The 27766-nt window shown below is 39.9% G+C and overlaps 1 protein-coding gene and 2 long non-coding RNA genes across 7 annotated transcripts in view; 2 read left to right on the forward strand and 1 right to left on the reverse strand.

Moving 5' to 3' along the window:
* DAAM1 (dishevelled associated activator of morphogenesis 1) overlaps positions 1 to 13710 on the forward strand; it is a 166610-nt gene extending 152900 nt beyond the window's left edge. For all 4 annotated transcript variants that reach the window (XM_077909468.1, XM_077909471.1, XM_077909470.1 and 1 more), the window contains 5 exons: positions 1229 to 1336; positions 3335 to 3395; positions 6384 to 6515; positions 9751 to 9921; positions 10993 to 13710. In XM_077909468.1, the coding sequence (XP_077765594.1) occupies positions 1229 to 1336; positions 3335 to 3395; positions 6384 to 6515; positions 9751 to 9921; positions 10993 to 11202 (682 nt within the window). In that variant the 3' untranslated portion in view covers positions 11203 to 13710. The remainder of the gene's footprint in view (positions 1 to 1228; positions 1337 to 3334; positions 3396 to 6383; positions 6516 to 9750; positions 9922 to 10992) is intronic.
* Positions 3130 to 22810, reverse strand: LOC144320663 (uncharacterized). 2 transcript variants are annotated; one of them, XR_013386284.1, is made up of 4 exons: positions 21487 to 22810; positions 10750 to 10937; positions 7129 to 7284; positions 3130 to 3963 (listed from the first exon to the last, which is right to left on the reverse strand). It is a non-coding gene; the product is annotated as an uncharacterized LOC144320663 (long non-coding RNA). The 2 variants fall into 2 exon arrangements; XR_013386283.1 differs by lacking the exon at positions 10750 to 10937 and having other exon boundaries at positions 3132 to 3963; positions 21487 to 22802.
* Positions 21640 to 23058, forward strand: LOC144320665 (uncharacterized). The gene is made up of 3 exons (XR_013386285.1): positions 21640 to 21940; positions 22367 to 22434; positions 22732 to 23058. It is a non-coding gene; the product is annotated as an uncharacterized LOC144320665 (long non-coding RNA).
* Positions 23059 to 27766: the final 4708 nt, after the last annotated feature.

Consider the following 27766-nt stretch of genomic DNA (forward strand, 5'->3'; position numbering starts at 1 on the left):
TTTTTCACATGTGGGTCAGTTGACTCAGAGGAATGGGATTACATTGACTTTTATGAAGGTGCAGGGGTAACCAGAAATGAAAACCATTTCATTATTATGGGAAAGGAAATTGACAACTCTTCTTCCCTTTAGTTGGAGGTGAGTAGGGCTCTTGTGACTTAGCCTCGTAAATTAGCAAAGTAACTGCCTAAAAATGATGAATATGTTTTTAAAAAATACATTTCTGTCCTCTTGATTATGGTAACTTTCATTAGACTAGTGGTTCTTGATCCTGGCTCTTAGAGTTACTGTGGAGGGGATTTAAAAATACCCAAGCCTGGCCCCACCTCATTCCAATGAAATAAATCTCAGGTTGGCCCAGGCATATGGGGTCCAGGGGACTGTAATGTGCATGGAGTCAGGGACAACAGGACCAGACCACCACAGCTTGGCCTAACAGAGAGTGTTATCAGACATCCACTTTTTCAACCCAGGTCAGTCAGGGTTCAGTCCTGTCACCACCAAAGACGGATCTGGGTTATATAGTTAGGAGCTGAAGTGTTGCTAAAATTAGGAAATGGATTTTGGGCTTCAAAGATGTCCTAGCCTTGATGGCACAGTCCTGGTCCACTCCCAGGCCCAGCCCTAAACCAGGGCGCCTTCTAACTTTCTGACCACCCTTTGCTACAACAGCAAAACATATGAGTCAGAGGGGACAAAAGCTAGCAAAATAAATAGTTGCAGTGGTGGAGTAGTCCTCATAGAGTTGAAAAAACTTAAATGAGAATGATCAATAAATTCTTATTAGTGAGTTGCTGCTGTGTACTTTTAAATTTGAAAAATAGCTGTCCTATGCAGCAAACTAAACATCCCTCAGTCCCTCTCCCCCCCCCTCACTGCATCCTTCTTGGTGTGAAACTCAGGATACACCTTGTCTTTGGTAGGTATGTTCCCACTGACTGTGGTTCCAGTTCATTTCCATCATCCAGATTTTGAAGGATGCTTGTTATGAGCCACAGTAGTAAATCTTCCCTTTTGAAAGTATATGCTTCCTTTAGTCATATAGTTATGTAAGTCTCATGTAGGCTCTCCCCTTATTCCCTTCTCTTGAGAATCCCTGCCTTAAAGGGGTCTCCAAACTTTGAAATGAATGCAAGAATATAGTGTTCTTGCAGGTTCAGCTGCTTGGACATGCAAATCATATATAGATATTAACCATGTTTAATACTTTTTCCTTTTTTAATTGCAGGAACATTACACTTTTGCACTATCTCATAACTATTGTGGAAAATAAATACCCCAAGGTCCTCAATCTCAATGAAGAACTGCGGGACATTCCTCAAGCAGCAAAAGTAAAGTAAGTACTTATAGGGAATTGTTTTAGTTTTTTAAAAATCACTTGGACTGTGCTTTAGTCATTGAGGTAGTTAGCTGGCATTGCATGAAGAGGGCCCTTCTGTTGGCTTTCCCCTGAATAGCATGTGAAGTAAAGTTTGAATCCCATCCAAGTCACTGAAATACGTTACATGGTTTTGAATATATATGTTTCCTAGCTCCTTTGGACTACTCCTACATGTATTTTTTAACTTTCAGAAAACCTAATTTTCTGAATTGTTAAGAGTATAAGAAAGGAATATGGTTTCACTAGTACTTTGAAAAGGTAGTTCTATTAATAAATACAGGTAGGAGCACCCATAGTTAATGAGGATACATAGCTAAGCAAATAGAACTTAAGTGTCAGGATGTTGCCAGTAATTTTCACATGTGCACACACTCTCAGAAACCAAGGCAGCCTTTTCATGGAAAGCAGTCTTTATGCAAATGAAGAAACTAAAAATAAAATGGAAAGTTGCCAAACTTTTGCCACAGACTTCACACCACTTTTCAGAGACGGAAGAGCAGGCAGTTTTTCTTTTTGGTCTTCCCTCCTTCTCTTGGCCCTTTAAAAATAAAATGTGTGTGTGTGTGTGTGTGTGTGTGTGTGTGTGTATTTAAAACTGCATCTTTTTACAGTGAATTTGGAAAGTATGATAAGCAGGCTAATCTTTTCCCTCATTTTGTAGAATTTGGTAGAAACGCGAGACATGAAATTAAAAGGTTAAAGTAAATGAAATATTGGTGAATTTTAAGCAAATTCATCTGAATTATCTGAGAGAATCAGGTTATAATCTCTGATGTTTAAAAGCCATCAAATAGAAAGTTTTATGGGAGAAACCTAGGAAAATTTTTCCATACAAAAAAAAAGAAAAAGGGGGAGAGACAATGAAATCTAGTTAGTACAACTTTAAGAAATATCATTAACAATTGAAATTTAAGCCATTACCAGGGTACCTGGCTGGCTCTGTCAGTAGAACATGCCACTCTTGATTGAGTTGAGTTTGACCCTCACGTTGGGTGTACAGATTACTTAAAAATAATCCTTTTAGGTATTTTTAGGCATCCTTTTAGGGGTGCCCGGGTTGCTTCAGTCTTCAGCTCAGGTCATAATCCCAGGATCCTGAGATCAAGCCCTGCATTGGGCTCCCTGCTTGGACGGAAGCCTGCTTCTCCCACTCCCTCTGCTCTCTCTCTCTTATGCTCTCTCAAATAAATAAATAAAATCTTAAAAAAAAATTATTAAAAAAAAAAAAGAAATCTAAGCCATCACCTTGTAATGTTCATATGACCAGAGCTTTGGTGAAAAGCAATGTACTGGGGATCCCTGGGTGGCTCAGCAGTTTAGCGCCTGCCTTTGGCCCAGGGCGCGATCCTGGAGTCCTGGAATCAAGTCCCGCGTCGGGTTCCCAGCGTGGAGCCTGCTTCTCCCTCTGCCTGTGTCTCCACCTCTCTCTCTCTCTCTCTCTCTCTCTCTCTCAAATAAATAAATAAATAAATAAATAAATAAATCTTTAAAAAAAGCAAAAGAAGAAAAGCAAATGTACTGATTACAAAGAGTACAATATGAGCATGATTGTGGATAAGACAGTTTTTTTTACTTGTTCGAAGGGAGCCACATAATGGCAAAAAGCTTATTTCCACATATAATAATTTGCTTAAGTGAGATTTGTGTTAGATTGAAACATGAAGTATTTTTGTAGAGATGGGAGACATTTATATTCTATTTTTATTTTTTTTTATATTCTATTTTTAATCTATAAAATATACCTGCTATTTGTGGGAAACAAAAGCCATAATTCCATATCTAAATTCCATAAGTTTAAAAATTTGTTATTCTGTGAGATCTGAGCAATAAAGGGAGTTTTAAGCATTTAAAATAAACTAGTGTGGGACTTCCAAGCATGAGATATGTAAACCATCATCTGTCTAATACATGTAAGTCACACGTTGGATACTAAAATATTGCTGTTTACAACAGCATGACTGAGCTGGACAAAGAAATAAGTACCTTGAGAAGTGGCCTAAAAGCAGTAGAGATGGTGAGTATGCATTTCTTCTTCTAATTCCCAGTCTCTTCACTACCTCTAGGTGCTGATGATGTCCAACAAGGTGATATTGCCCAGAGAAAAACATTTATTGATTAAAAAAAATAAATAAGTAGGAAAACAGCAGTAAAGAAGTAAAGGCAGGTTGTGTCACTCCGGTGACTCAGCTGCCAATGTCATGGGGGTATCCCAGGAGCAGGAACTGGGAAGCTAGACCTAGGGTTGCACCAATTTCCTACCTGTAAGGTAGGACTCATTAAAGTGGTTTGGGCAAGATAATCTTCAAGGATCCGCTCGGTGTCCATGTTCAATTAATAAGTAATAAGTAATGTTCTTTCTTAATAGAGCAGTGGAATACCTCTGTTGTCTCAGAGTTGGTCCTTTAGGGAGTATTTATTGAACAAACCCTTGGATACACAGTCCATTCTCAAGGCGAGAGGTCATGACGATTCAGAATCCTTGCCCTCCAGGTATTGCAATAGCCAAGAGCAGCTGGTCCAGCAAACGTTCACATTTACTCAGCCTGGCCACATCCAGATAAGCACAGTGATTACAAAAGTGCCTTAAGGAAGAAGAGTGGATTTAGGTTAGTCCAAATCTTATGGAATGATGGGCATTTATTAGAGGAAGCTTCTCTTCTCACTGAAATGAACTTTGAGCTGTGGCTTAGAAGGAGGGTGGAGTGAACTTAGGTACATAGGAGCAGAAGTTGTCCCTGGTATGCAGAACACCATGTGCTAGGCCTCCATGGAAGGAAAGCAGGCCACACTGCTGGAGGCAGAGGAGTCAATGTGCTTAAACATGACTGTGGCAGTGGAGTGCCACATGGGTACCATGCAGTGCTGCCTTGGGCAAGGAGGCAGGTCAGGATGAGAAACCTGTTCAGGAGAGTGGTCCTCACTCCAGTCTGCCATTGACAAAGGAGACTGCTCTGCAGGCAGCTTGGAAGGGTGCCCCTCTCTTAAGTACCTTTCAAATTACTTATTGGTAATAATAACATGAGGACCCTCCTTCTTTTCTTTTTTTAATATTACTATTAATATTACAAAATTTACAGTTTTACAACTGTACCGTAGAGAGCGGTTGACTTCATTAAAGACATAATTAACAAAAGTTAAAGTCACCATGTCTGATCGTTTTCTGTTTGTTTTTAACAAATTAGGGAGCATGTAAGGCTTTTTTCCCCCCTTTTTGGGGGGTGGGGAATAATCTTTCAAAAGTAAAGGAAATGAACTGAATGAAATCTTGTTCCACCAACCCCAGTGGGCCTAAACATTGGTGAGCAAGTAGGGTGGTCCTTCTCAGGTTTCAGAAGTCAAACTGGTTAAGGGCAGTTTGGGATGAGGTTCATCTTATAGCCTTCACTTGGTCCCATTTCCTCCCAGTAGAAGGTTTTCTCGAGACTAGTGTGACAGTTATGACAGCCCTAAAGCCTAATAATGGATGCTCTGACCTTTGCATCTAAGCTAGTTCAGAGCAAGGCATGGGGAGGGTCCCTGGTGGAAAGGAAGTTTGGAGGAAGTTTTGGGTTTGTTAAAAGTAGTTTTGCTGAGATCACTTCAGCACTTGAGTCACATACAACTGTAAAACACTTTTCATAGGAAAGGGGCTACAGAAACCTCCTCCTCCCCCTGGCAGCATACATGTCAAGTTGTAGCACTAGAAGGAAATATTGAGAGGTAGACGTTGGCCTGTCTAAATATTCATGTATCCTAATTATGCTTTACACGAATTGATTATATTGTTTGAAGATATCAAAGATGGATTTCTAAATTCAGTCTGAAAGGAAATTATACACTAATGAAATACTTTAAAATTGTATATCTCTATACCTCACATCCATACATGCTCACTTTCAAGGCCAAAGTAGTAGAATTGTGGTAATTTATTCCAATCAGAGCAAGTTCCATATTTTATAACTTTCCAATCTGTTATTTCATTGATTCTCATGGTGATGTGGATATTGCCTGCTTTTTACAAGTGAAGAAACTGAGGCCCAAGCCACTTGTCATGGATAAGAACCAAATCAGTGGTAGAACTGAATCAGAACCCATAGCCTGTGACTTGTCTACTCCTACTCGTAGTACCTCCGCCAAAACAGTTACAGAAGAAAATAGATCTAGATTGAGTCAGTTGGTGCCCAGCACGGTTATTGCTGAGACTGTGGAGTCAGACAGACCTGAGTTCAAAATCTAGCTCTATCACATATCAGCTACTTGACTTCGAGCTAAGAATTTCATCCCTCTAAGCGTCAATTTATGTGTCTATACAATGAAGATAATGATCCCTCACACACAAAGGATTAAGAAAGTGCATCTGGCAATGGTTGAAATTAATTACTAAAATTAGATTTGAATAATTTGTGTGTTCATCACCCTGGTAATGAAGTATATGGATAATTTAATAAGACACTGACTAATACTCTTACGGGTAGGTAACCTGTTCACAAAAACAAAATGGTATAGACAGGAAGAAAAATGGTAGACGATTATGGTGCCAAACACTGTTGAAATTCCACTGACCCAGATGTCCTCGTGTAGAAAGTCAGAAGACTTGGCCAGAGGGAAAGAAAGAAAAAGCAAGGAACCAGAATTCTGAGCACAGAATACCGACAATTGACTTGTCTTGCTTTTAGTCACACGTCTTTTGAATCCAATTTGCTCTCCTTATTTAACTTCTATTTATTTTCTACAAATGCTAATCTACTTACGTCCTGAAGCCAGTATAAGAAATCACATTGATGAAGTACTCAGATGATTGACTAAATTGCTGTTTGCAAATATGGGTGCGCACGCACAGGGGCATGCATGGCTCTGACGTGGTAGACAGAAGGTCTGTGGGACCTAGGGTATCGCAAAGTGTTCAGAGTAGGTTTGATGTACTTGCCATTCTTACTTATTAAATTTGAGGAATATGGAAAAGTAGACATGATGTATCAGCGTTTGAAACCTGCCTTCACACTATCTACTTCCTGTGTTTAAGGAGCTGGAATATCAGAAGTCTCAGCCCCCACAGCCCGGAGATAAGTTTGTGTCTGTTGTCAGCCAGTTCATTACAGTAGCCAGCTTCAGTTTCTCTGATGTTGAAGACCTCCTAGCAGAAGCTAAAGACCTGGTAAGTTTGCTGATGCATACTTACTGTTATTTAACAGGGCTAATACTTGCAGATACTCTACATTTTCATAACTAGGACTGTGATCAATTGAAGCACATTCTTTTTGTCTAACTGGCCTGTGTTGCCTTTAGGTTAGCAAGACCTCAGAGTATCTAAATGGTGTAAAACCAGTAAATATTTTCTGATTTTCTCTTGATTGATACTGGATTAAAGTATTTATCTCTGGGAACCAGAAAAGAGTAGATCATGAAAACCAGAGGCAGGACAGAATGTGAGATGAGATATGACCAAGGTCACATGTCTCAGTTACCTGTATGTTATATGCTCTCCTGAGATAGAGACTTAGGGCAGGATATTCCCTCTTAAAATCTCCAGCAGAACTTATTAAAGGAGATACAGTTTAATTCACAGCCTCATAACAAGAAGCATATGTTTTAATAATACAGTACCTTTTATGACTTTTTTCTATTTCAAAATTTTGTTTTTCTCTAAAGGAAATATTTTCATTGGCTAATAACTAGGACCTTAACTCCTCCCCCTCTCGCTATTTCCTCTTCCAAAACTACACATCTATATACATAGACATGTACACATTCTCTCATTTTTCTCTCACCCTCCTCCTTCTCATTGTTAACAAGTGATCTTAAGCATCTACTCCACGCGTCCTGTCGAGTTCTTCCACACTGCTCATCTCTCAGTTGCCACAGTAGTCTTTTGCTTTAACTTGATCTTTGAAGCTTAGTGATGGATGTCATTTCCCTGTAGTCCTCTGTTTAGTAATAGATATAGATGATTATTTATAGTGTACATACACAACTGCCGAAAGTTCAGAAGAAGATGGTATTAGGATACATTAGCTAGTCTCAACAGTAAACCCCACCTCCAACATTATTAAATAAATGGAAAGATGATACATGTTCAGATGACTGCTGTTAAAAGTCCAGTTTCTGCTATCCCGTGATTGATGTCCCCAACCTCTGCTGTGAGAGACCCCACTCATGTCTTATGCATCCCTCCTACTCTGGATGATACAGATCTGTAAAGGAAAGCACTCCCCTCCCCCAGCCAAACCAGGCAATATAGAATCTACTTCCTTGAGGGCTCAAACATTTTTATAAGAATCAACCATACAGTTAATTTTTTATGTAAAAACACATGATTATGCACCACCTACTATTTTTTTAAGATTTTAGTGTGGGAACTTTAGTCTGGAACTAGTTTTCTTCATATTTCTAAGACTAAAATATACATGACTTCATCATCACTGGAATTCCTAGATAAAAAGATCATTCATGATGACTTGAAGTGCATGAACTTGAATGTTTAGAAACTCAGTTGTAGGACGTCTAATGCCATTTTGTTCATACCAGAACTTTTAGAAATTAGCTTATAAAGCCATGAAGGCAAGCTAGATCTTTGTGTGTGGCATGTGAAAAATGTATTTTTCCCTAAAGAACTCTGATTTCTAATAGAATATTTCCAAATAAGTAAAATATTGAGAACAACTCAGTGAAGAAGGAAATGGCAAAAGAACACTTTTCTTATAAACTTAAAGATATGAAATAACAATATGTCATACACATTTATGACTTAGTAATTGTTTTATTTCCTAATAAATATTGAGGGGGAATTGGAGGAAGGTGGTCAAAAGGTACATACTTCCAGTTATATGATAGGTAAGTATAGGGGTTGTAATATACAATGTGATGATTGTAGTTAACACTGCTGCATGCTGTGTTTGAAAGTTATTAGGAGAGTAGACCCTTTTGTATGTATCTGTATGAGGTGATGGATATTAACTAAACTTCTTGTGGTAATCATTTCATGATATATTGAAGTCAAGAGAGTATGCTGCATACCTTAATTATATACAGTGCTATATGTCAATTAAATTTCAGTAAAACTAGGGGAAAAAATAAACACTGAAAACATTTCCTATAGGGAGTTCGTATTACTGAAATATCAGAAAAAATATAATAAAGGCAAGTAATGCAAGAAAAATAAAAGCAATTAGAAAGTCTTGGGTTGGGGGCACTGCATAAACACTTCATAGTTTAAATAAGAAAATTAAAGATCTGGAAAATGTTAAATAGTTGATTAGACATAGGAATGAGAATTTATTTGACTCTGAAGCTGGAAGCACCTTCCTTAGTAGCTTGGAAGTAATAGCATTAGATTCTTAAAGAGTAAAAAAAATTCTAACAAACACTATGACGGGTATTGAACATTATTTAGATAGTCATGATACCGCTAAGACCCCTTAAAAGTATGCGATCTTGAGTAATGAAGATAACTACCAAGAGAACTAAAACTAGAATAATACAGCATAAGGAGTATAGTCAAGAATATTGTAATAACATTTAGTGACTGGTGGAGACTGCACTTTTCCTGGTGAGCACCGAGTACTGAATAGAGTTGTTGAATCATTATGTTGTATGCCTGAAACTAATAGAACACAGTATGTTAATTATACTTCATTTTAAATAATTAAAATATTAAATGGCACATTCACTGGTCCAAAGGGAAAAAAAAACTGGAGACTGGAAATACTATTTTGTTACTATATACATATATTTGTATTAATTTTTTTTAAATTATCCCTTAATATTTTACATTTTAGCTGTTTTGAAAGGAGTTCTCTCTAACAAAGGATCTGGAATAAAATCATATTCTCAGTCATAAATTTGGGGTTGCATTAATGATTCTGTAGTCCGTGACTGTTTTCTAACTGAGACCCAGGAAATATCACAATACTAGCATTACTTAGGATTAGGAAAAGCAGCTAAGAAGCACTGGATCCCATTTGCTTTTGATATTAACCATATGGCACTAATAAATGATATTAAACTACTTCAAAGAAAAGTTAAAAGTACAAGTTTCCCTACCCCTGCCGAGTTTGCTATTAGTTTTATGTCTTGAGTGCTCTGCCCTATGATATTTTGCTTTCTTGTTTTTACTACTGTTTAGTTAATAAAAAGTCAGAGCAGGTAATCATTGGTGTTAAGCTGAAATGAGGTGGAAAAGAATAAATGGTTTCAAAAGTCGAGGAGTATTAAATTTTTTACCTTAGAAATGATTGACAGGCCTGTTAAGCAGCCAAAGATAAATACAGGCTCACTAAAATCCAGCAAGTTATATCTGACTCTATTTGAGCTTTAGTACTTCTAGAGAGATTTCTATTTGATCACTGAATTCTCTTGAAATCCTGAACTTCTTAAAACCTACTTTTTTCCAGTTTACTAAAGCGGTGAAACACTTTGGAGAAGAGGCTGGCAAAATCCAGCCGGATGAGTTCTTTGGCATTTTTGATCAGTTTCTTCAAGCTGTGTCAGAAGCCAAACAAGAGAATGAAAACATGAGAAAGAAGAAGGAGGAGGAAGAACGGCGTGCTCGCATGGAAGCTCAGGTAAGAAAATGGTGAAATTGGCCATTTCCACCTCCTAGAAAGTCCAACGCTGCAGCTCCTTGGTTTGTAGACAGCACTCCAGTGTGCCAGCAGGGAGAAGGGCATCTACTCTCTAGAATGCTGCTGGGAGTGTAGATCGGTATAAGTGTAATCTGGCAATATAGATCCAAAGCCTGAAAAAATACATCTATATCCTCTGATATGAGGTTTCATTTCTTAGAAATTATTCTAAAGAAATAATCAAAAATTTACACAAAGGGAATAGCAGTCTTTGCAATACCTCAACATGGAAACAACCTAAATGTTTACTGACCAGTTGTTAGCTTTAAATGATAATAATAGCTACATAATGGGATATTTATGCAGTCCTTAAAAGTCACATTTTCAAAGAATATTTATTAATGGAAGAAAGCTTACAAAATTATTTATATGTGAAACCCTTTTTTAAAATAAGGTAAGTGTTAATAAGGAAAACGATAGTGCTGGGCTATACCCTGAGGGTTTACAGTGGTTCTCTCTTAACAGTAGAATTAGAGATGGTTTTCACCCTTCTGTTTATATGAATTATCTAAATTTTCTATAATGTACCTGTATAATTTGCCTTTTAATTATATTAACTCATATGTAGCAGGCTCCAGGTAGCTACAGGAGATACAAGCTAAGCCTTTGATAAGAGGAACATGGCCCGACGAGCATTTGCTTTGGTTTCTCTGTACCGTCAAAGAAACCAGTATCTGGGGACTGCTAAGTGATAACTTTCTGGTTCCATTATAACAATATGAATGGCTTCGATTGCTCTTATTTTAACTAGAGTATCATGAGGTTTACCTAGATTCTAGGTGGTGAGTGTCTAATCACGAAGTAGTGGCCATCTTTCTTCATTATTCATTTCTTCTACAATGAGACCTCAAGTCCCAGTTCCCTCTCTCTTGTGACATCTGAGGGGATTAGCGGGCATGGGTGCATGTGGATAGTTATGACTGAAGTATTGTCATATCTCATGGACTTCATCTCCCCTGAAAACAAAACAATACTTTGGCACTTCTCTAAGAGGTTGCTTTCTACTTGCAGCTCAAGGAACAACGTGAAAAGGAACGTAAAATGAGGAAAGCAAAAGAGAATAGTGAAGAAGGCGGAGAGTTCGATGACCTGGTTTCAGCTCTACGCTCAGGGGAAGTGTTTGACAAAGACCTTTCTAAACTGAAACGGAACCGCAAGCGTATTACCAACCAGATGACGGACAGCAGCCGAGAGAGACCTGTCACAAAACTTAATTTCTAATTTTCTTTGGATACTTTTTTAGAAAGCTCATTAGCAGCCCTTTGAAGTGACTAGAACTTTTCATTACACTGCCTTGCAATCCAAACAGTGGCAATTTCTTCCTCCATCTGTGAGTGAGTGCGCGAATGTGTGTATGTAAATGTATGTGTACATATATATTAAAAAAAATGTATATAGGAGTCTGAGTGTTGTCTAGAGACCTAAATGTATGGTTAAAAAAAAAATCTATGTTAATGTATGTGCTCAGAAACCTTTTGTGTATGCATTTGTATTGGATATGGCTCACTTTCTTCCCCTGAACACCACGGCTGTTCAGAAGCACAATACTATCTCCTGAAAGAGATGACAGAGACATTCCCTACACTAAAAAAGAAAAACAAAAGCAAAAAAAAAAAAAAAAAAAAAGGCTTGAGAAATATTTATGGTTTCCAAGCTTGATATAATTTAAAATTATTTTCATTGGTGAAACTGGTGTTGGAAAAATATAGATTTAAAATGGTTTTTGATAGTTGACAATGCGATGCTGGTGTATTGCATCAGTAATTGGTAGGACCAGCTTGGAATTTCTGACGTTGGTGTAGGGGTACAGTCTATAAATGTTTATTGAGAACATCTTGCACACAATCTGAATTACGTAGAATGTCAGTCAGACTTTTTTTTATATATTTAGAACTTGGGCATCAATTTTTTTTTCTCTAATTTCATCGAGTTCTCTGCCAAGCACTCTTGAAGATTTCTTTTCATTGCTTTTGAAAAAAGAACACTATTTATCTAAATGCAATTCATGCTCTTGTTAAAGAACAAGATTCAGAATGTGCTTATTGTTCTAACAATATAGATATATAAATTTTAAAAATAAAATTTCCCACTAAGACCTAAAAGGAGGAATTCTCTGAAAGGATAAAAATTATTTAAATTTCTTTATGGGGTGCCTTCCCCCCCCCCCTTTCTGTTTTGTAAGACAAGCTGCATTTTCTGTCAGCATAGGTCTGGACTAAAGGACACTTAGTGAATGCATGAAATGTCAACAACACCAACAGAGATGCCAAGATCTATTTATCTCTAAGTATGTTTGAAGTGGTTTGTTGTTTATATGTTGTCATTTTAAATTGTGTGTCAGTAAAGCTACCTGTAAAATTTCAGTCCAAAAGATAAAGCTCTCAGGGAGAAATGAATAAAAACAATGAACATTAGAAAATAAAATATAGATGCTTACCATTAACCTACCAACTCTTAATATCCTTAAATTATATATAAAGAGGACTGTTACTTTTTTTTTTTTTTAGCTTTGCTTTATTTATTTGTAGTGGGGGAGGGGGGCTAAGATTCTCTCTCTTTTTTTTTTTTTTTTTATTCTATCAATCCTGTTGTGGTTGGGTTTCCTGTGGAGAGAGTAGTTTGTCCTGTTGCACTAGAACATTATTTACTCACTAAATTGAGTTTTTCAGTCAATTAACAAATATTTATTAAACACCTACTATGTGCCAGGCTTAGTAGGGCTACAGTGATAAGCAAGACAAAGTCCCTACCCCCACGGAGCTTATGTTCTAGTGGGGATAAAGGGGTGAATAGAATACCAATATGCGCTGTATAGGAATCATGCTATTTAAAAATGATTTGTATAAACTGTAATGCTTAGTGCAGATGGCAAGGTCTCTGCACTATGTTAAAGCTGTGAAATAGTGCTCTAAGAGTTGTCAAGAGCAGTGGTTTTACATTTTCCCCCCCATCATTGCAAACTTAGAGACTTTCTACCCATTTTATGGAAGTAAATGACTCTAGCAAATAAAACGGTCATAAACTCCCAGCAGAGGTTGTGCCCCCAGCCCCTAGTTACCAAGGTCTGCCAATACACCCAGTTAAAGGTGCAAAGACTTGGCTCAAAAAGGCTTGGAGATGAGGAATGGGAGATGCTGATGGATGTGTCTATTCCTTAACAAAAGTGCCTCTATCTTTTTTTCTATTTATAGCAGGAGAAATTTGGTCTGGCTCAGTTTTGGAACTGTATTTTGAAAATGGCTTTGTTTTACAGTTTAAGGAATGGACAAGTGGGTGGAGTGTCACATAAAGGAGCAAGTTCGTGTAGCATGTCCCTCTTGCCCTTGTAATCCTTCTCATTTTGATACGGCCATCCTGGTAGGCCTTTACCATTTCCATTTTTGGTTTCTTTTCCCCAAAAGCTTTGTGCAGGTAATTCCATGTGCCATTGTTGAAAAAAAAAATCTACTTTTTAGATTGGTGCTGGTGTAAGTAGCCACTTTTCTCTCTTGGGTGTGTATTTTAAAGTTTTTGTTTGTTTTTTTAAATTAATGCCAAAAAGAAAGCATTATAATTTGTAAACTTAATTATATGTCTTGTATCTTACTAGCTTAGTAGTTGGAACCACTTAGTCTTTAGGTGCAAGACTGTTGTTATAGTACCAAGAAAAAAAAGTTGTATGTGTTATGAGATTGTACATCTTTTTTAAAAAAAGCAATATGCAATAAAGAGATGAATTCATTGGGTGTATATGCTTTCTATGAGTTATTAAAACAACGTTATCAAACTCTTTTGTACTTTGCACTATTTAGATATTGCAAATTGTTTACCAAGTCAAAAATGCATATTTTTTAGCTTGTACATACTGGACCTAGAAGGATAGAGTTTTCTATGGTAGCGTTCAGTATGTTCACAGATTACTATATATGCGACCTCTTTTTGTAACATTTCTATAACCTCTTTGTATGACTCCAGAGAGTTACACAGTTTCTCAGTAGCGCTACTGGTAAAATTATTCAACTGGTGGTATAGAAAAGAATGTCTCTAGAATCAAAGTCTTTCATTTTAAAGCATTTCCCTTTTAAAAATTAATGTATGATGTAGGTCAGCATGAGAAGTGTCCCCTGTACAGAACAAGGAATGTGTATTATATCCTATGAAAATTGGGGCTTTCTCTTGGCCCTATAGTGCTCTGGCTGCCTGGCTATCTTCAACCCAATTTGAAGTCAAGCTGAAAACAAATTGTCCTCATGGTTAATAGAGGACCTAAACACTTCTGATCTTTGGAATGGACTCCTGTTGGTCTTAAAATTGCCAGTCACCTTTTATTTCATCTAGTCAGTGGGAGCTGCTTGGCATCTAAAGACTACTACTTTTGTCTTACACTGGGCATTGAGATGAGAGAGAACCTTCTGTGTGTTAGACAACTTTCTTATCCCATCCCATAAACTGAACATACAATTACCAATTTGTACATGAGTGTGGACCTAGGTACAAAGACCACAGAGACCCTCAGTTGCTCACAGAGTATTGACAGAAGTAGAAAAAAATATGAAACTTTCAGATCATTATATTTCCCTTTATGTCTTCCATTTCCCCTAAAAGATCATTGCTGAGGGAACATATGCTTCTGTTAAAGGGATGAAGCTATTTGAACCCTCCAGGACTTTGTGCCTTTTCTGTAACATGGGTTTATGTGAGGCAAAAGGATAATCTTTATTAAACCAGTTTAGACACAGTTATTCAAAAGATCAAGTTCAGAAAGAGTTTTCTGACTTTTTTTTTTTTTTTTTTAAACAACGTCAGCTGTTTCCTACCAAGTAGTAAATCTAAAATAAGAACTCCCAAGGTTGGGACGCCTGGGTGACTCACCGGTTGAGCATTTGCCTTCGGCTCAGGGGGAGGGTGATTCTGGGGTTCCGGGATCGAGTCCCACATCGGGCTCCTTGCACGGAGCCTGCTTCTCCCTCTGCCTGTGTCTCTGCCTCTTTCTCTGTGTCTCTCATGAATGGATAAATAAAAATCTTAAAAAAAAAACAAACTCCCAAGGTTTAATCGCTGCTGGATACCATTCAGTTTCAAAAACACTAACTTAAAGAACCATTAGACTATGTGTAACTAAAGTCAGGGTTCTAAGGCTTTTTTGCATTCGAGTCATTTATAGACCATCACTATGTTGGGCTATGTGCCCATTTCCTCAAACTGGTGTATATATTGGTTTGCCTCCATATCTCTGTGCCCCTATTAATATGAACTCTACTGAAATCTAAAAACCTGGTGAGTCTACAATTAAGAGATGGCTTAAAAAATCTACACTTCTTTATCCAGGAGAAAGTTTGGAACCCTTAGAGGAAGCAGTTTCCTGTTTATAAGGATTTTCATATTTTCCATAGCAAAGACCAATCAGAATTATTTTTCACTGGTCTTGGGGGGAAAACCTCAGATCTAACCTTTGGTCTTTTCCCTGACATGCTTTTGTCTACTGCAATCAACGATGTTTCCATGGTGTCAAACAACATGAACACAGGATTGCACACTAGGGGTTTTTGACAAAGGAGATCCTTATTTTTATCAAACCTTGATATGTTTCCCACCCCTCACCTCCTGCCATGGGAAAAAGAGAGGTTCCCAAGTATAAGTTTCTCATGTCATTTACATAAAGTATTTGTTTTTTATGCTTCTGTGCATACAGATTCTCTTACTGGAAGGAAGAAGAAACAGTTCTGTATTGATCTTTGGTACCTTCTCCCATTTCATTTATACCCATTACGGTCACTGGGGACATGACTATGGCAAAGGAATCTGCAGTCACCCGTGAGACGGTGAGCATCTCTTGTTAGAGTCCTCACCCCATTCCCCTACCTCCACTTCCAGTGTAGAGGATCTTTCCTGAGTCCCATCAGATTTGAGAACCACCCTGACTCTCCTAGAATGAGAAGGGGTGCCCAGAGAGGAGGTGATTGTGGTGCTGAGCAACGACTCAGGAAGACAGGCACAGGGGAGGGAAGAAAGTGTCTCTACCAGCTGCTTAAAAAGAGAAAAGCCCATGTATGGATGACCATGACACTTGCCTACCAAATCAGGTCACATTGCCCTACTCCCTTTTACATACCCCGTCCTTAGCTAAACTCCCTTTGATGACTTATCCTGCCCTTTGACTTCATCCACATCCGTGTATATCATCCTGTGTACAAAGCCCAACACTGTAGCCTCTTAGACTTCTTTGGGCCTCCATTCAGTCCACTAGCCTTTAAGACTTCAGCCCTGTCTCCAAAACCCCTGATTGACTTTTAGATGGAAAGGATCTTGCCATCCGTTCTATAAATGACTCGAATGCAAAGGACTATATTCATCCTATAGTCCTTAACTCTACTTTTGAAGCAGGGGAGTGGAGATGGGGGTGGTCAGAAAATCACTAGTAAACTGATCATGCTCAGGCAGTTCAGACTATAAGCCTTTAGGATTTCCAGTTTAAGATGGTTTCTGCAAGGTGACTGTCATCGGAAGGCTCCCAAGAAGAGCCTGTCCTTTTTCCCTCCCTGTCTTTCTCCCCTTAAACCTCCACCATAATAAAGGCTTCATTATTAAGAATTCTCCTAAAATGCCTTTTGCAGAAAACAGAGCTCTCCTACTGCCTTGAATGTGAGATATTTGACCCTGAAAAGCAACAGCTGCTTAGTGACCTGACATTTTTATGGCTGGTGAGTTCACTCTAAAAGCTTGGACTTCTAACATCTGCTAGAGGCACTGCTAGGAGTGGGGTCCCTGCTAAAGGATTAATGCACTTAGGAAAGATTCTCTCACATGATCTGGGGAAATGATGCTTGGAGGGCAATTAGCATTGACCTCTCAAAAGAATGTGGCAAAAGTGACCCTCCTTGCGGACTCCCCTCCCCACCCCAAGAATGTGGCGAAGGTGAGCCTGCATCATCAATCCTGAACTTACCTATAGTCATTAGAGTGTTCCCCGCAAAGACTACTCCCAAGTTCTCTTGCACTGATTTCTGAGCAACACCAGAACCTAGGAACTCAGTCCCAGAGTTTGTCCTTTGCCATCAGATGCGAGCTGTAACCCCAGGTGACTCTCCTAGCTACCTTTTTGGGAAGATTCCAAAACCTCCACTGCAGCATGTCCATTAGTCCTACCTCTGAGGCTCCGAGACCCTGGGTGCTAGGGATTCACTGCAGCCAATTCGCTAATTAAAATTAAACTCTCCCAATTGCACAGTTTACCAGCCACAGCCAAGAAGCCCAGCCTCTGCCCTGTTGGGAAGGGAAAAGTGCAAAGGCGACTGCTTTAGAGTGGATTCCATGGCAGCAGCAAAGATGCTCACTTGAGGGTTTCCTTTTGTTTTACCAGGTAACTGTGGTAACACTGATCCTCAGAGCCCCACTGGGGCTGCACCAAAACCACTCATGTGCATTGATTTAGTCATAAAATCAATGTATATCATGAGCGTGGCTTTTCCCTGCAGAGGTTGTGGTAACCTAGGATGAGTGTGGTTGGAAGAGGAGGAAGAAACAAATCAAACTAAGTGGATGGGCCCAGCTGGAGTGCTGTGTTCTCACAGACGCTGCATTTTTAAGAGCAACTCTGACAAAAGAAAATGTATCCCAGTGAGGAGGTTTAAAAACTGACTCAGAAGTATCCACTGACAAGAAGCTCTAAGCCTGCAAAACACATTACTGAGGAGATAGGAGAGCTGGCCTCATATTTGAAGAGGGAGAAGACCTAGTCTGTTTTTCACCACACGGCAGGGCTACAGCCAATGGGGGAAAGTCACCAACAGATTCAGTTCATGTTTGTTTGTTTAAGTAGACTCCACGCCCAACGTGGAGCCCAGTGCGGGGCTTGAACCCACAACCCTGAGATCAAGATTTGACCTGTAATCAAGACTCGGGTGCTTAACCGACTGAGCCACCAGGCGACCCTAAGAATTCATTTTGTAGTGAACTGACCAGCCAGTGGACAAGCTACCGCCTAAGATACTGAGTTCACCCATCCTTACAGACATTCAAACGTGTCAACTCAGAAGTTTGGGACTAAGTGACAGGTTGGATAGATGATTTTGTTTTTAAAGCTTTTTACTTGGAAATAATTTCAAACTTAGAAAAAATTGCAAAAATTCAATTAGTGCAAGGAATACGTTGTGCCCTTGTTTCAGATACACTTCTTGTTAATGTTTTGCCCCATTTGTTTCCTCATTTCTCTTGTTCTTTCTTTGGGTGTTGGTGTACACATAGTGTTTTCTGAACCATTTGAGAGCAAGTGGCTTAAATCATGGTCCTTAATTCCCGACTATTCCAGTATGCCTTTCTGAAGAGTAGGGATATGCTCTTACAGAACCTCAGTACATTTACCAGCTTCATGAATTTATGTTGATACTTCCATCGAATTAACCACCCAAGTCCCACTTTTGTCAGTTGATACGATAACGAATATCCTTTATAGCATTTCTCCCCTCTGGAAGAGGATCTAGTCCAAGATCAGATGGGGTTTTCGTTGTCCTATCTCTCCAGCCTCTTACTCTCTGGTCTTTGTGTGCTAGGATATTGACATTTTTAAACGGGAGTCCTCTGGGAGGCAGACTGTCTATATCCTAATACCCACAGCCTGTGCATATGTTCCTTTACACGGCAAAGAGAACTTGGCAGGTGTGATTAGGTAAGGATTTTGAGATAGATTATCCTGGATCATCCAGGGCAGGCTCAGTATAATCACAAGCATCCTTATAAGAGGGAGGCAGGAAGACCAGAGACAGAGGTTGGAGTAACATGACTGCTGGCTTTGAAGATGAAAGGGCACCACAAGACAAGGAATACAAGCTCCCTCCCCCCACCACCTTTTTCAAACTATTATTTTCCTTGTATTGTGTTGATCTGTTGTTTCTTTTTGTTATTTTGAGGTTATACATTCTTGACTGGAATGCAGCATAGGTGGTACCAGAGACTCCCATCCAGAGACATGCAGTGTTTGTTTCAAAATTGCTTCTAACATCACACTACAAAAACTAACCTACCAGAGAGTGCAAAAGTTGTACTACTTCCCTCTTCTGCTTCCCCTCCCCACATCCTAGTCTGTTCCAGACTGAGGTTGTATAACCAAAAACTGTTCATAAATTACACGGACTGGTTCTTTTTTCCTCTCCCTTTGGTATGGTTATAGTAATCATTTGACATGCACTCTGATTCATTTGTGTCCATTTTCTTTCAGGGTTACTTAGGTTTTTGTCTCCTCATTCTTACTAATTTAATTTTTATTAATTCTTGAACATATAGGTTCCTAATGTAATTTGAAAGCCGAGAAGTGTCACTCTCTCCTGTATGCTTTTGCTCACTCCCTATCCCCACAGTTCCTTGTAGGTATCCAACTTTAGTATTTTCTGGTTCATCCTTCCTTTGTTTCTTTTGAAATCATAAACACATACATGTGTGTTTGCTTATTTTTCCTTTTTTGCGCAAAAGACAGCATGCTACATGTGTTTTTTCACAGTGAGTCTTTTACACTTAATACCTGCTGGAAATGACCCTGTGTGAATTCATACAGATCTTCAACCTCACTCTTTTTTTACTCCATCATGTGCAGGTAACATTGGTTATTCAACCAACATCCAATATTTTCCAATTACATGTGACATTGTAGCGAATAACCTTGTGCATTTTATTTGTTATTATTGAGGGTATGTTTCTTGTCTAAAATCCTAGAAGTGGAGGGGATGCCTGGGTGGCTCAGTGGTTTGGCATCTGCCTTCGGCCCAGGGCCTGATCCTGGAGTCCCCCACGTCGGGCTCCCTGCATGGAGCCTGCTTCTCCCTCTGCCTGTGTCTCTGCCTCTCTGCCTCTCTCCTTCCACCCCGCCCCATTTCTCTCTCTCCCTGTGTCTCTCATGAATAAATAAATAGAATCTTTAAAAAATAAAGAAAATAAAATCCTAGAAGTAGAATTTCTGGGTTAAAGAATAGACACACAGCAGTTTTTGTTCGAGATTGCTAAGTTCCCCTCATAGGGGCTGTACCATTCTGCATCACCAGTCGTGCATACATGTGCCTGATGAAATCAATCAGTTCTCACCATCTCCACTGTTACCATCCCAGACACAGCACCATCCTCTCTCTTCTGAAGTATGGCAATGGTCTGTCTCCTAACTGGTCTCTTGGTTTCAGCCTTTTCCCCACCTCCCTGCCTTCCAAAGTCTATTTTCAACACAAGAGACAGTGATGCTTTCAAAATGTATGTAAAATCACATCACTCTACTTCAACTCTCCAGAGGCTTTCTATCTCACTTAGAAGTCAATGCGACAGTTCTCACAATGGCCTCCTACACCCTAAATGATCTGAACACTTGCCAGCACCTCTACCCCTCTGACCTCATCCTCACTACTTTCTCTCTTCCTCCCTTTGCTCCAGCCACACTGGCTTCCTCTTCTTCCTTGGTCATACCAAGCAGCAACCTACAGCAGAGCCATTGCATTTCTGTTTCTTTTGCCTAAACCACTCTTCCCTTAGATGTCACATTGCTTTCTCTGTCATCTCCTCCCCACCTTTCTTCCAACATAACCTTCTCAGTAATGACTTCCTTGCCACTCATGTTACAATTACAACCCACATGCTTCCCAGCACTATCTCTATTCTCTGCTCAATTTTTTTCATAATACTTATGTATTTTGTGTATCATTTATGTCACCTAATCCTACCTTACGCATTAGAATGGAAGTTCCATAAAGTCAGAGAAGTTTGTTGTGTTCGCTAAAGATTTGCAGCACCAGGAACAAGATCTAATATACTGGGAGATCTCAATAAATGTCTGTTAAATTGAATGAATTGCTTTAATATATCACTCTTTTTCTTTGATAAATCAAATATCCAAAGAGATATGATGTGAATAATGCAACTGATGAAGTTGATCAATAGATATACTTTAAACAAAACTATGGTTAAAATGATACATAGCTTTTTTCCAAATGTTTACGGTAGTGTTTCTCAACAGTAGCTGTTACGTTCTATGCTAAGATAAAATTCTTTGAGGGCTGTCCTGTGCATTGTAGGATGTTAAGCAGCATTCCTGTCCTCTACCCATTAACACACCTCCCCATGTTATGACAACCAAAAATGTCTCCAGACCTTGTCAGCTATAACCCTGGGGAGTAAAATTGTCCCTGGTTGGAATGCATGCATCTACGGTTACATTCTCCGACATGAGCCACACATATACAAAAAGAATAGAATTTAACAATAAAGGTTTAAGCAAAGAAAATATCATAATCATTTGAGAGGAAAATCTTCCCAAAAATATTGGATCAGAGTTAGCCAAAACTACATCAAAGATCTATTTATAATAGGGTTGCCCAGATAAAATACAGGGCACCCAGTTAACTTGTAATTTCAGATAATAATATCTCACAGCTAAGTTGAATTGAAGGAAGAATCTTGCACATTCTAGCCTGGCCAACAGGACAAGAATACTCCAAGACTGGTGACTCTTGGACGGTGTTGGACACATTCTAATGACACTCTTTGTCTGCTTACCCTTCTTCTAGGTGCTCTTCTATTGACGCCTTTTTTCTTTAAATATATTACTTCATAGCTTCAGCATGTTGTGTAATGTCCATCAAATCTTGTTTGCAGTCCTCTGATCCTTTGACCGGAGGGAGCTCTTTAGTCATCAGTATAGATATTATTGTTTAAGCCGGTGACTTCAAAGGGGGCCTACTTCATGCTCATATAGTTGATTTAGTTAGATTAACCAAGACCTAGAGAAGCTTCCTGTCCCACTTATACATGATCCCCCAGCATCTTTACGGATGAGTCCAGAATTTTCCAGGCATTACCCTCCTACATTCTTTTTGACATTTACAGGGAGATTGCACTGCCTCTCTAAAGGCCTCAGCACTTAAGAGACATGGACCTGTGAAGGAATGGGGACTCCCTGAAGGAAGTGATTCTATCCAGCAATTTTGAGAATCAGGCTGGGAACAAAGAGGTAAGGCCTATTGTGTACCATTGGCTATCACCATATTGTCATTTCCTGACCAATGTTCTTCTTATCAGCACTGGCTCTGTTGCTAAATTTCGATTGGAAAGAGCATTACAAGGGGGAAAAAATCCAGATCTTTATGTAGTATTTCCTAGCTAGTAAACACAGGATTTCCTGCATCCGAAATGACTTCAACAAATTGCCTGTTCCTTCAAACATGACCTGGTGACAAATTTGGATATGGCTTCATTAAGCAGAGATAAGCTTGCTGATTGAAATCTCCTCCAGCTGAGCAAGGGGTTTTGGCAAGTGGGCAGCAGAGTTCACAAAGCTGTCCAGACCCACCAGGCCTGGGAGCCACAAAAATGAGTGTGCATTTCATCCTGCTTTCTGCTCAGTCTTAATATTTCATGTGTTTACGTGTCTCCCTAGGTAGAGTCTAAAAGTAACTGAATCACCCTTTTCTTCTGAGAGCACACAGGATGGTGACCCATAAAAAGGTAAACAAATGCTTTGGATTCATCAGTTTTAAAAATAAGAAGATGGGGGAATTCTGGAGAATTGGCATTGAGTTTTTGAACACAGGCATGTGCAGCTCCCCATCTCCAGAGGAAGGAAGTGGGTTCTGTCAATGGAATCTTTCCCTCTCAGACATAACTCTGGTCACACCAGGATAATTTGTAAATCTGCATTAGAAGCAGTTCCTTTCCCCGTTCCTAATAAGGTGCTTCTGATGAACTAAGTGAGTGGAATTCTCTCCCCAGATTTCAGTTCCTCTTTGTTTTAAAATCCTTCAGGGAGTTGCTTCCGGAAGCATGTGTTTCATAATTCCCAGTCCACACTGTTGGCCTGAAACTCATCTGTGCTTGAGTCATCACAATGATGAAGCAAAGAGTCAGAGCAATTGCTCCAGTTTGCCAAAGGACAGAGGATGTACCGACTTTGATTACATCACAATCCTACAGAAACAGGGGATCCATGCTATTATGAGGAAGTCACTAGGCAGGAAACTGTTTCAGGAAGAGTCAGGGTGAATCTTTGAAGTGAGCATCTGTACTATTCTTTCTACAATGTTGCCCAACTGCTGTCAAATATAAATACCAGCTATGTACCGGGGCACCATCCCTCTGATCTGTCTTCGTGTTCATGGAACACAAATCTGCGGCTTCAGTGAATTACCACCATTCACTTCGTTAGTCCCCTGGGCTTGGTTGTTAAGAATCCGAGAATCTGTCTGTTCATTCTGTCTCTAAGCTTCAATGAATTTATGAAAGTGAACTCATTAAAATATGACTGTAAGTATTCATGATTAATATTTGAGATAGACTCCCTTTTAGGATAAAAGCAATAACTACCATTTATTATGGCAAGGCACTGTAAAAAGCATTTCCCATGAAACAACCAATAAAAGCCCAATGACTCCCATTATACATATCAGGAAACTGAGGCTTCAGAAGATTAAGAAATTTACCCAGAGTTACATAAATTCACACATAATCTGACCAAAAAAATCTGAGCCCTCAACATGGATTCAATAAACAAGTAATCACAAAATACATTGTTATTAACCACCCCCCCACCCCCCACCCCCAATTTTGTTTTTACTTCTGTATTGGTGCTGCTATTTCCTGAAGTTAAAATTTGAAATTCGAACAGAGCCTGTGGCTAGCTCGCTGGGGGCCATTTTGGTTTGCTGTTGCAAGTGGGAATTGTCTTTTCTTCTGTGGCAGGGGCAAAGAGTGGCCAAATTTTGTTCATTGTAATCAGTATCTTAGTACAGATTTTTAATTTTTAAAAAAAATTTCTTTTTTTCATTATTTACTGAGATATATTTGACATGCAACATTATATTAGCTTCAGGTATATAGCATAGTGATCCAATGTTTGTATGTATTGCAAAATGATCGCCGCAATAAGCCCACCATGAAGATAGTTATACAAATTTTTGCTTGTGCTGAGAGCAAGTGGCAACAATAATAATAACAGTAATCATAGAATCCTGCGGTTGGAGGGGACCACAAAGGACTGCACTGGACACGTGTTTTAGTTTCCTATGATCAGCTCCCCACTTCTTCTGCTAGCCATCCTCTCCCACCCTTCTCAAACAAGGGATGGACCTGTGACCCAAGAAAGGCATTCAGAGCTGAGGAATACCAACTCTGGTTCCAGGAACAATCCCTGAAGAGACTGCCCACAACTCAGGAGCTTCCCTGATTCCAGTCTTTCCTGAGACTTAGTTCGTTAGTTTTCCCAGCAATCTGGTAACTGGCCAAAGTCAGACTCTGTTGCTTGGAGTTGAAGGATCCTGTGTTGTAGTCAAGAGACTGAGGGCCCAGCCGAGCAAGGCACCAGGCCTCCATGTCTGCTTCAGCAAAGGACTCTGTTTGAACCAAGGGTTTTATTATTCAATAGATCAGAAACATCACAAAGCTAGTCCAAACACCCTCAGTCCTCAGGAGCTCAAACTAACCATCTAGCTCACCTCTTGGGGCCTTTGATTTTGACTTTTATGTTCATTTATTTTGCAAATGAATTAAAATGTGAGCGGAGGGGGGCCCTTTAGGAGCCTATTTCTTTATTTGGAGCCTCTTTAACCTCACCACTATTTGTACCTGATCCACACGGACATGGAAACAACTGCCACCCCAACTCACCTCCTGTTGACAACTTTTTCAGACATGGTTCCAACTCACATCTGAACTTCCTTTTAAACAATGTATTATCATCATCAAATTGTCAATGCACGACGGCAATTTATGTGCATACTCAGCATTGGCACTCTTCATTATTTCCTACTCCGTGCTTGTCAAAAGAGATTTGTTCAACCATTTATTCTTTAGAGTTGGTGGATTTGAAATGTAGAGAATTTTGAAGGACCGTTCCAGATTCAAAACTAACTCTAAGGAAGCTGAACCAGAAGGTTTAAGCTATACCCCTATTCCTCATGCTATCCCTCTCCCAAAATGGTAAGAATTCAAAGTTCTTTGTAAAATACATAGAGGCTCAAATCTGATTGGTAGGTTTTTTGACTTGAGATGGGGTGTAATCTTCTATTTATTCATGGCCATCTGTCTTCCTTCCTCAAACTTAGCTTTATCTTTTTTCTTCCTATTTTGATAAGTGAGCCTAAGTCAGTGTGAAAAATTGAAGGATCTCTAAATTGTTACATCAGGGTTGGGGTGGTTTTCCAAGTCCTAGCCAGGAACCTCATGGTGTGGAGGCTGTGACAGATAGTTGCCTGTATAGGAACAAACTGGATTCTGCTGAGAGCAAGTGGCAACGGTAATAATAACAGTAGTCGTAGAATCCTGCAGTTGGAGGGGACCTCAAAGGACTGTACTGGACACGTGTTTTAGTTTCCTAAAACTAAAACTTGAAACATATTTTACACTCCAGTGGAATCATGTTTAAATGTTCCATGTTAAATGTTAAACATGGAGATGTTTAAATCAAGTTAAAATGATAGCCATGTTCTCAAGTTTAGTTTACAAAGGACTTTCAGATGATTCAGTAGTCCTGGTGTGATAGTAAATAGTCCTGGCTTATATGGAAAATAAAGGAACAATGTTAAAGTTTGACACCTCCTTCTTTGTCCTTCTCCCTAGCTTCCCGGTTGCCCTCTGCTTCGGTATCCACTAGGGTTCTCTCCAGTTTGTACTACCCCTCCCCACCGCCGCCCAGATGTTACTACTCTCTGGTCCCCTGCAACAAAACTACATCAGGGGATTATTAAAATGAAGTTATCAGGCTCCATCTCTTACATCATAGACATTTTTAGAAGTGGGATCAAGGAATCTGCATTTGAGCCAGCTCCTCAGATGATCCATTTACATGCTGAGGTTTGAGAGCCGCTGTCATAAGTGTTTCAGTTTCTAATTTCTGACTTCTACCTCCACTGTGAAGCCAAATTTCTTTTTTTTTTTTTTAATTTTTATTTATTTATGATAGTCACAGAGAGAGAGAGAGAGAGGCAGAGACACAGGCAGAGGGAGAAGCAGGCTCCATGCACCGGGAGCCTGACGTGGGATTCGATCCCGGGTCTCCAGGATTGCGCCCTGGGCCAAAGGCAGGCGCTAAACCACTGCGCCACCCAGGGATCCCGAAGCCAAATTTCTATCCACTCAAGCTGGCTGATCTCAGGTGGAGTGAAGATGAAGGCAATAAATTAACGGGAATTTGCTGAAGATTTAGGTTATGTTGTCCTCAGAGTTCCTGCTCTTCTCTGCCTGTGGAAGCTCCTGACCTATAAAGATAATCATTTTTAAGTACGAGATATATTTCTCTGCAGATAGAAATTTGTGGGGAGAAAATTGGAATTATTCTATAGAGAGATTTTCATCTTTTGAAAAAATAGTAAAAGTACTTTTTAACATGAAGGTATTTTGTGACAGCAGAACTTTCAATAACTACCTTTTTACTTCTATGAATCTGACAAGTTCCCTATCTGTTAAACATTTATCAGTATTATAAACAAGTATTATAAACTCTGATGAATATTCTTCAGTATAAGCGTTTGCCAGAATCTCTAATTTTCTCTTGGGGTTCATTTCTGGAAATGGAATTCGTGGTTTTCTGGCTACAGATTGCCAAAATGCCCTCTGGAAAAGATCGTACCAGTTTACACAACCAGCAGCGAGGTGTGATCTTGATACTACTCCATGTTGATGATGGTGTCAACAATGAGTACTACCAGGATTAGAAAACTTTCAGGTGCCTTTTTTTTTCTCTTTTTTAGTTAGGGGTGATCCAAGCTGTGACTCCAAAGAACACAAGGACAGGGAAGAGAGTAAATGAGAGCTGTGGGCAGACACCTGGAGAGGATGAATGGATGAATCAGGAGTTGGATGCTGGTACCTGGACTTGGTGACTGCCTGTGTGGGACCCAAGGAATTTAACAAAAATCCCCTACCCCTGGACAAGCAGGACTACATTTTGTGCTACACCCCCATCTCCTCTGTGACCCCATGACCTGCTTATTCTTAAGGCCCTCCCCCACTCTAGTGGAGCCGCTGGGCACACCCTTCCCTACACCGGCTCATCAGAATGTAAACCCCGCCTGGTGCCCGCCACACCTGCGCGCCAATTCTGACCAGAGTGATAGGCCAGTTCAAACGGTCGCTACAGGGTAAGCTGCAATTCAATTGGCCACCTGCGTGCGGACCGACAGGACTGTGCAACTTTCTGTGTGTGTCACAATCCCATTGGCCACGGGCCCCTATAAAAGTGCTGCGCCTCTTGGGATCCCTGGGTGGCGCAGCAGTTTGGCGCCTGCCTTTGGCCCAGGGCGCGATCTGGAGACCCGGGATCGAATCCCACGTCGGGCTCCTGGTGCATGGAGCCTGCTTCTCCCTCTCCCTGTGTCTCTGCCTCTCTCTCTCTCTCTCTCTCTCTCTCTCTCTGTGGGACTATCATAAATAAATAAAATTTAAAATAAAATAATAAAATAAAATAAAATAAAACTGCTGCGCCTCTTAGCCTCGGGGTCCAAGCCCCTGCTCTGCTGCCGGGGGTACACTTGGACCCAAGCTCGAGCTTGCAAATAAGCCCTCGTGTGCTTGCATCGGTGTCGGCTCCTTGGTGGTTTCTCGGATTCGCAATCTTGGGCACAACACCTGTGTGTCAGCCTCAGCGAACCACGCCCATGGGAAGGCTGAGTGGATCATGAAGTCACAGTCGAGGCAGAAGCACACACCTGGCAGTGCCCCTCCTACATTTCCAGGCAGGGTTACTAAACAGTGGCTTGCACATGTCAATTTGGATAAAAATTACACGAGGCAATATTAAAACACAGATTCCTAGGTCCACCCAAAGATCCTGACTCAGCATGAGGTA

Source organism: Canis aureus, chromosome 9 (genome assembly GCF_053574225.1).
Source record: "Canis aureus isolate CA01 chromosome 9, VMU_Caureus_v.1.0, whole genome shotgun sequence".
NCBI lineage: Eukaryota > Metazoa > Chordata > Mammalia > Carnivora > Canidae > Canis > Canis aureus.